Source organism: Rhineura floridana, chromosome 14 (genome assembly GCF_030035675.1).
Source record: "Rhineura floridana isolate rRhiFlo1 chromosome 14, rRhiFlo1.hap2, whole genome shotgun sequence".
In the NCBI taxonomy this organism is placed as follows: Eukaryota; Metazoa; Chordata; class Lepidosauria; order Squamata; family Rhineuridae; genus Rhineura; species Rhineura floridana.
In genome coordinates, this window is record NC_084493.1 from 563217 (window position 1) to 572304 (window position 9088).

The 9088-nt window shown below is 53.1% G+C and overlaps 2 protein-coding genes across 2 annotated transcripts; both read right to left on the reverse strand.

The window, feature by feature from the left end:
* Window position 1: 1 nt before the first annotated feature.
* Window positions 2-2723, reverse strand: HDDC3 (HD domain containing 3). The gene is made up of 4 exons (XM_061595718.1): window positions 2005-2723; window positions 1790-1845; window positions 1316-1556; window positions 2-772 (listed from the first exon to the last, which is right to left on the reverse strand). Exons 1-4 carry the CDS (start codon window positions 2117-2119, stop codon window positions 642-644), a joined length of 543 nt encoding a protein of 180 aa, XP_061451702.1. The 5' UTR covers window positions 2120-2723; the 3' UTR covers window positions 2-641.
* Window positions 2724-4719: 1996 nt separating this feature from the next.
* On the reverse strand, window positions 4720-8005 carry NGRN (neugrin, neurite outgrowth associated). The gene is made up of 3 exons (XM_061595600.1): window positions 7526-8005; window positions 7316-7426; window positions 4720-7149 (listed from the first exon to the last, which is right to left on the reverse strand). Exons 1-3 carry the CDS (start codon window positions 7621-7623, stop codon window positions 6669-6671), a joined length of 690 nt encoding a protein of 229 aa, XP_061451584.1. The 5' UTR covers window positions 7624-8005; the 3' UTR covers window positions 4720-6668.
* Window positions 8006-9088: the final 1083 nt, after the last annotated feature.

Consider the following 9088-nt stretch of genomic DNA (forward strand, 5'->3'; position numbering starts at 1 on the left):
GTCACATCCTGCTCAGATCTTTATTGACGACCACTGTCAACATACATTCTTTCACTATCCTGCCAACTGGGGGGGGAAATAGATCAGATCTTAAGAACTATAGACACCCCACTGCACTCTTTGATCTAGAGTACAGGTCTGCCCTGGAACTGCAGAAGAAATCTCTGTGGTCCTGGCCTCATCTCTGACTCCAGAGAAGGTGGTGTGATAGAAAGGCCTAGAGAGGAGAGGTGAAGATCAGGCACAAAAGCAATACCCTGAAGCTCGGTTCCTCTGCTGCACAGAATGCCTTTATCACCCCAGGGGGTGGGGGAAGAGAAAAGAGGAGCAAAAGCACAACTTTCATCTTCTCTCCTTGCATGCCATTCTCTCTACGCTTGTTCCGGAGGGAAGAAAAGTCCTCTGTCCGGGTGGGCTTGTTTCCAGCACATGTTCAATAATCCTAATATGTGCAGGGGGCATCACTAGGCATTAGATGGCATGGGAGTATCCAGAGGGCAGTGCAAAAACCCTGAAGCAGGATAAGAGTAAGTGGGACTGGAGGCCAATTGTGAAAAGCCTTCTCCATTTTTGATCTAGCAGCTCAGCAAAGTCTGTAGCCTGGTATCCCTTCCAGTAGAGTAGGCTGGACCTTGGCACTGTCACTCAGGTAGCCCCCTGGCTTTAAACAGCAGCCACAGCTTCTCCTCCAGCACCGGGCTTGTCCCACACATGCTCTTCACGACTTTTGAGGCCCAAAGAAAGTACTCCTGGACTCGTTCCTCGGACCAACCTGGCCAAATAGACAGAGATCCACAAGTCAGAAACTCTCACATACATACACACGTCTAACTATGGCAACTGCTGTACCACAAGCCCTGTGATCGTTGGATTGGCTCTCTACTTTGAGGTGGGGATGAGAGCCTCTCAGAGAGCAGCGTGAAGGCTGAGCCAGCTCCCTGAGACACTCCAAAATTGCATTGCTGACTACCAGCTAACCCTATTCCTGTAGTTGCTGCCTAAGGTTTGCTATATCCCTAGGTGGAAACTGATGCTCACCAGAGCCTATTTTGGAAAAGCCACAAGGTTTTTATATTTGAACTGTTTTTCTGTGGCCGTAGCTATGTTCAGCATAGGGGAGGTTTTTAATTTGTCAAGTGTCAATGTTTTAAAATATTAGATCCCCTTCCCCTGTCAAATTGCAGCTGTAGTCGAAATCTTAATGAGTTCTTGACTTCCTGTTTTGTGAGGGAGAAAAGGCCAGCAAGGACCTTGCACTGCCAGCTGCTCTCCACCCTTCAGGGAAGCTATTCGGGATAGTTGGTCAGAGATGGACCTTGCGGGGTGCAGCGGTTCAGGTCTCGCAGGTTATACAGCTTGTCAGCCAGTTTCACCAGCCGGGCAGGCCTGCTGCTATGGGCAGCGTGTTCAATCTGCAGCTGCTTGCGCTCCATCTTCGGCAACGTCTTGTCGTCTGTCACTTCCTCCACAATGCGCCTCACCTCCTCCCCAAAGTGTTCCTCGATCTGTGAGAAGGTGGTGTCCGTATCTTCAACGGTGTCATGTAGGAGAGCAGCCTGAAAATAGGAGATGGCTGGTGCTCAGTTTCTAAGTGGAAAAGTACCTGGAACTTCAGCTTCCTGCTCTCTCCTCTGCAGTGGCTGCTCTGTTTCTCTGCATATGGGGGAAAGGACACTTTGCACATGCTCAGTAGCACGCTTTATTATGAGTTTCCAACATTAGGCCTTGCCAGGCTAGGCTTAGAAGCATTAAAATGAGCTAGGGGAAGTATCTGAGGCCATGCCCTTACCTGCAGTACTGCAATGTCCGTTATTCCAGCTTCCTGCGCCAATATCTGGGCTACACCTGAGGGGGCACACAGAGGGACAGCGTTTAACTTCTAAAAGGCGAGGAGCTCGAAGTGAAACGTACCCGGTCAGAGAAGCCTCGCTCCAACCCCCGCTGAGCCCACTCTGCGCATGCTTAGGAGACCCTCTCCCTTGGGCAAGGGCGGAGGCGACTCACCGATGGGATGGTTGATGTAAGGCGTACCCTCGGGGTCTTTGCGCCGCTGTGCCGCGTGCTTCCGGGCGGCGAAGTCGGCGGCGTCCAGCAGCCGAATCGCGTCGGGAGCGCTCATGGCCAAGCCTGCTCTGCCCACTGTCAGGGACACGGGCCGGCGCTTAGCCAAACGACCCTGGCGCAAACCGCAGGCAGGCTTCGGAATGCCGAACAGCCGCAGCCCCGGAGGGCGGGCAGGCACAAGAGGCACCTCTGGGCGCGCTGCTTGAGCCCGGGGCCCGCCCGGGAGATTTGGGGCTGGCAAAGCAGGCAGCGGGGTGCTGGGCCGGCCCTCTCTCCGCGGGCTCTGCTTGCGGCGGCCCCCCGACCCTGGAAGGGCAAGAGCCACGCGGAGGTCTCCTCCGAGGGCGTCTGTCGGTGGGGCACTGGTGCGGAGCCGCAGGCGGCGCTCGCGGGCTCTTTCCACGCCGGCTCCCGCTCGTCAGCGGAGGGAGGCAGCGCTGCCCACGGGAAACAGCGGGGACACTCAGGCCTCGACTGGGCAAAACCTCCAACCCGCCCCCCCGCCGCCAAGCAAGCGGTAGCAGCTAAGGAAGGACCGGGGCTCTTTCCCTGAGCTACTCCGCGGTAAAATGTGCATTTTCGAGGGAACTTAAACTGGAGAATGTTGGCTTGTAGACCCTCTGGTGTGTGGCCAATGCCCCGCGTTGTCCAGGAAGCCCAAAATCACTTATTTATTTTAAAAGGGCCTGCAGATGGAAGGGGGCGTATGTGTGCATGTGCAAAGTTAATTGCAGCAGCAGCAGGCGGCCATTTTTACAGGGCACGTCGCCCCCGGCTGCTTTCCCACGATTTTCTTCTGAGAGTGTGAAATGAGCTGGGGAGGGTTGCATTCATTGGAAAAGCAGCCCTCTCCTAAAAAAAATTAACCATCCGACTCGCAGTGCTGCTGCAATCAACTTCACAGTCCATAACAAACCTGAATTTCCATTTAAAAATATCTCCACCATCCAGGATATCTCCCGTCATGCATACTTGACGGTTGCTGAATGGCGCTTCAAAGTGCTGGACCAAAACTTACCCGCGAGTTGACATTCCCTTTCTGTAGTGGTTCTTTTTTATTTATAAAAAATACTTGTATACCGCTACTGCGTTAAAGAAATCAAAGCGGTTTACAACATGTGTAAAACAACAACCACAGAATCTTTTTTATTGAAAATACAATAAAAACAAAGATCAATTGTTGCTAAAAAAGCATGTTCTTGATTGCCTGCATAAGCTGGCAAAACAAAGGTTTTCAGCAGGCACGTAAAAGTTAAGACAGAAGGTGCCTGCTTGATTTCAGGTCAGATGAACCTCTGTGATCGAGCTGGGATACAAGGGTTCAGGCGGTCCCTAAGTTGCTTAGGGCTTTGTAAATTAATACAAGGACCTTGGACCTGGCTTGGTAGCAGAGGGGCAGTCAGTGCAGATGTTTTAAAAGTGGCGTCATATGATATTGGCCATGTGCTCCCATCAGTATTCTGGCCACTGCATTTTGCACCAGTTGGAGCTTCGGAATTAGGGCCAAGGGCAGCCCCACATTGAGCGTATTGCAGTAATCCAGCCTCAAGGTTACCAATGCATGGACTGCAGAGGTCAAGCTATGCCTGTCCAGGAACTGCCGTAGTTGACAAACCAGACAAAACTGGTAAAAGACACTCCTAGCCATAGAGGATACTTGGGCCTTTAGTGACAGAGATGAATCCAGGCATGCCTGCTCCTGCAAAGACAGTACGACCCAATCCAGAACAGGTAACTTGCCTATCCCCTGAACACAGGAACCACCACCCAAAGAACCGCTGTCTTCCCAGGATTCAAGCAGAGTTTATTGGCCCTCATGCAGTCCCCTACAGCATTCAGATACCGATCCAGAGTGTTCACAGCCTCTCCCAATTCAGATGTTATGGAGAAATAGAGCTGTGTCATCAGCATATTGCCGACACCTTGCTCCAAAACTCCTAATGACCGCTTCCAACGGCTTCATATAGATGTTGAATAATTGGGATTCCCCGCAAAACAGCCGCCCCAAAAAGTACCAAAGGTCAGCCTTCTTCCACTGCCCCAGTTCAACCCTAAACCAGCACTCGGCTGCATGCAAATATGGCTATTCTCCATGGACTCACTTGCAGCCATATTGTCCTTTGCTCCCTGCAAAGTGTAAAAGGAACATTCAAAGCCCTCAGTGTGTGTGACTCTATCCGTTTGGCTCATGGTCTTCATGTGGCCATACCAAGCTGGCTCAGAATACTGACAGACCTTTGATCCCTCTATCTGCTCCACCTGGCTGCAGCATTTCAGGTTCTCGGGCAAAAAATGGTCTTCCCCCATTGGAGGTGCCAGGAACCGGAATTGGGGCACTCACCGCATGCACGGTCGGCAGGTACTCTAGTATTATGCGATGACCCTTCCCATCTGTTGCCACTTAAAGGCAGTAAGGGCACTGATTTTTATTAGATTTGTATCCCACCCTTCCTCCCAGTAGGAGCCCACGGCAGCAAACAAAAACACTATAAAATATCATAAAAACAGACTAAAAACATGTTGGCCGTTCTGCACAAACTCACAGAAATGAATTGAGTGACTGCACAAGGCCACTGCAATGAGACTCACATGCTCCTTTATATAACCATGGAGTTAACTGCACGTTTGTAGAATAAAAAAGAAGCAAGCACTGACTTGGAAGATTTACGGATTTTATTACTTAAATAAGGATTTGATGAAAAAAGCTGTTAGAAATTTGGGGGGGGGGGGCTTTTTTATAAGAATTGTTAAGAATTCAAGTCTCACATTTTCATTGCTTAGCCTGGAGGTTATGACTTCACTCATGCTTTAAAACTTGGAAACTGTACATTAATTCACTTGCTTTTAGTTCCATGCTGTAGTGGTACCAGTAAAGACTTTTATTTAGTAGAGATTGTATCCATTCCCCTATTAGTTCACATTAACAGTAATCCAAATTATACACAGGTCATCCTTGCACACCATGCTGGCTTCTGCACACAGTCCCTGAGCCCTTCAGCCCTCATCCTCTTCACTGCACTGGGGGCTCACTGAAGCCAAGTCCACCACAGCACTTCCCATCCACCCAAGAGACAGTGGGACATCCCCCACCCCCTTGCCTCACTCCCCATGGATTAGAATAGAACTCTGAAACATCCGCTTTAGGAACAGACAGCAGGTTTTCACCAAACCAGAAAATGAGAGACCCCCTGCAGTATAATTTAATCTTTTACATTCTGGAGAGATTTTAGGGGTAGGCTGCTTATAGCTTCTTCCCCTACAGATCGTGCTCTTCTCCTGAGCACCCCAAGTCATTGATAGTTAGGCCACCAAGAGACCTCCCACTCTGTGTTCCTGGCTGGCACAGGGATGCATCCCTGCTCATGATGAATTAGTTTGGGTTTCTTGTTTGAGAAGACAAACGAGAAGGGGCAAGGACTCTGAGCCCCCCTCCCCAAGATTAGGGAGGGTTTTGTCCAGCAAAATTGTTTTCAATTACTTGTGCTTTTTCCCTGCCTCACCCTCCCCCCTTCAATCAATCATGGACAGGCAACAAACACTATTTCCATTATTTGAACGGCCAGACTGTTCCAACAAGGCAGGGGCACTGCCTCCAATCAGCTGCAGGGCAGGGTGGGGAAAATAATAGAATCATAGAGGAGGTGGCGCTCCAGGCAGCAGAACCATGGGCACGCCACGTGCACTCCAAGAGGCCAGATGGCCAGGCATTCAAGCCCTCCCGATGTTTTAGACTACAACTCCTAACAGCTGCGCTGGCTAGGGACAATGGGAGGTCTAGTCCAAAACTTCTAGAGGGTGTTAGGTGGGGAAAAGCCACAGCTTGGAAAAGTTACTTTTTTGAACTACAACTCCCATCAACCCAATCCAGTGGCCATACTGGCTGGGGCTGATGGGAGCTGTAGTTCAAAAAAGTAACTTTTCCAAGCTCTGGAGCTATGTGACCACTGGGCAGTTTGCTAGAAATTGCTTCTCTGTTGCCCACAATAACAACAAATCAGCTTCTTCTACACTGAAGAGTGAGCGACCTTCCAAACAGCTCTTCATAACAGTTGGAGTCTACTTTTCAGAAGGGGTAACAGAAGTCTGAGGAACCTGCATGTTTTAAGGAGCTCAAGCAACAAGGGTGAATCGATCAGTTGCCACTTTCCCTCCCAAAACATGTTCAAAAAGGCAGAGAGGTTTACTATCCTGCGCTTGCCTTAGTGAGTGGCAGAGATGGGCCCAGGAGATCTGGATTTCATTCCCCCTGCGGCCACTGCCTGACTGCAGGGCCTGGGCTCCAGCAAAGGGACATAACTGCCACTTGCCCCACAGTGCTGGATGGCCTCTCCAAATTCAGGAGTCTCCTCCCTTGAGCAGACTCAGACAAACTGCCCCAGGCCTTATGGGGCTGGGAGGCCCCAAGCCAAAGTCCTCCCTTTGGCCTCAAGTGAGGATGTGCCAGCCCTGATGTAGCCAGAAACTCTCCAGTGTCTCCCCACCTACAGCAGACCCTCTGAGGCTGAATTTGGCCATTTAAGGTACAGGAAAAGTCCAGCCCAGACAGCCTGCTCAGAAAGGGCCCTGCCGGTCTGCCTTCCCCCAGGCAGCAAGGGCGGCTGCTCTCAGGCCTGCTGGGGAACTGGGATCCTGTAGAGGAGGTTTCCGTCGCCGTCGAAGACCTCCTGGCCCTTCTGCACGACTTTCAGCTGGGACTCCCGGCCCTCCGCCGCCAGGGCCTCCAGCTCGGTGTCGCTCAGAACCCTCCGGCCGCAGCCCGCCTCTGCCTCCTGCTCTTCCTCCTCCTCCTCCGGCGCAGAGGGGGCCGGCCGTGCTTTGGGGGTAACAGGCCGAGAGGAAGTTTCTCTGGGGCCGGCAGGCAGCAGCCGGAAGGTGGCCTCCTTGGGCAAGAGGCCCCGGTGGCGCGCAGCGGTGGCCGTAGAGTCGCTCTTTTGGGTGGCAGCTTTGTAGTCCTGCCTGCGGCTGCGCTCCGGAGAAGGCGAAAAGCGGCTCTTGAGGACTCTGCGGATGACCTCGGGCTCCACCTGGAAGCCTCGCGCCAGGCGGGGGACAGGCCAGTCCTCGGGCAGCTCCCGGCTGAGATACCTGGTGGGGAAGCGGGAGGAAGGGAAGAGAAGCTGCTCGTAGAAGCGGCGCCCTCGCCCCTTGACGGCTGCCGAGGAGGGAGAAGGAGCCGGACCTAGATGGCCGCGCCTCGCGGCCTGGGCACCGGAGCCGCCTCCTCCTCCGACGCCCTCCCGGCCCCTCTTACCGAATCTGCTCCATCGCCTGGCGGGTCAGGCTGCGCTCGGGGGGCCCCCGCGGTTCCATCAGCCTCTGGAGTTTGCGCAGGCGGATCTCCTTCGCCTGGCGCCGCAGCAGCCTAGCGAGAGAGAGAAAGAGAGACGCGGCGAGGTCCGTAGGAGAAGCTGCAGCTCCGGGAAGCGGGGAAAGGGAGGCTGGGCGGGAGACCGGGCCCTACCTTTCCACCTCCTGCTCCTCCGACAGCTCGACCTCCACCTGCCTGGCGGCGAGTCGGGCAATCACCCTCTGCAGCCCCAGTGAGCGCCTCGGCCCCATCTCGTTCCTGGCAAGGCCGCGCAGCGCCGGACTCCGCGGGGAAGGCGGGGCGGACAGGGGCGGGCCAAAGCGCGTCTCGCCGAGGGAATGGCTTTTCACAGGACAGCGGTTATGGGACGTTTTAAACTTTGGGGTAAACAGGCCGAGCCAGGGGTTCCGCCCCGCCGTTAGGCTCTGCGGAGCGGGAGCGCCCCCTTTGGCTTATGGGGCAGCGGGTGACTGGAAGCGTCACACAGGCCCCATCTGGGTTGCAGCCGCAAAGCAGCCCCCAACTGTCAGCGTCTGGCAGGAAGCTGCTTGCCTTATTGCCGGCCAGGCCCTTGGTCCGTCTAGGCCGATATTCCCCACGCCAAACGGCAGCAGCTCTTCAAAGCTCTATCTCTCGTTTAAGTCTTCACCAGAGTTGGCTGTGGAGACCATGTCCAAGTGCCTGGAATCCGTGAGTGGATGGATGGGAAGGAACAGGCTGAAGCTAAATCCTGACAAGACCGAGGTACTGCTTGTGGGAGACAGGGGTAGGCTGGGTCCTGTTGACCTGAGGTTTAATGGGGTACAATTGCCCCTGAAGGACCAGGTCCGCAGCCTGGGGGTTGTTCTTGATTCCAGGCTGTCCATGGAGGCTCAGATTTCGGCAGTGAGCCGGGCAGCCTGGTACCAACTACACCTCATACGCAGGCTGCAACCCTACCTCCCTGTTCATCAGCTCCCACTGGTAGTACATGCCCTGGTCACCTCTCGATTAGACTACTGCAATGCGCTCTACGTAGGGTTACCTTTGAAAACGGTCCGGAAACTTCAACTGGTACAGAATGCGGCGGCTCGTTTACAAACAGCCGTCGCCGTGATCATATTACACCAGTATTATTTAATCTACACTGGCTTCCAGTAGTTTTCCGGGCCCAATTCAAGGTGTTGGTGTTAACCTTTAAATCCCTATATGGTTTCGGCCCGGTTTATCTGAAGGAGCACCTCCAGCGTCACCAACTATGCCGCCCGACAAGATCCGCCACGCAGGGCCTTCTCTCAATCCCACCAACAAAAGTAGCTAGGTTGGTGGGGACTAGAGAGAGGGCTTTTTCGGTGGCGGCCCCCACTCTCTGGAATTCCCTCCCGTTGGATCTTCGACATGCCCCTTCCCTGGATACCTTCCGCCAAGCATTAAAAACTTGGCTGTTTGGTCAGGCCTTTGAGACTATCGGGATGGGCTAATTATATACTCAATCCCCGCTGCTATGTATTACAATTGCTGCTATTCTGTCACTGATTATTATTTGTATTTTATTGTATTTACTGTATTTTATATTTTATTGAATTTAATATGTACGCCGCCTAGAGTGGCTTCGGCCAGATAGGCAGCCTAAAAATTAAATTATTATTATTATTATTATTGAAGCGTCCCAGCCCTCCTGGGGTTGAAGCTGGGACCTCCTCATGCACGCAACGCATATGCTCCACCACAAAGCTA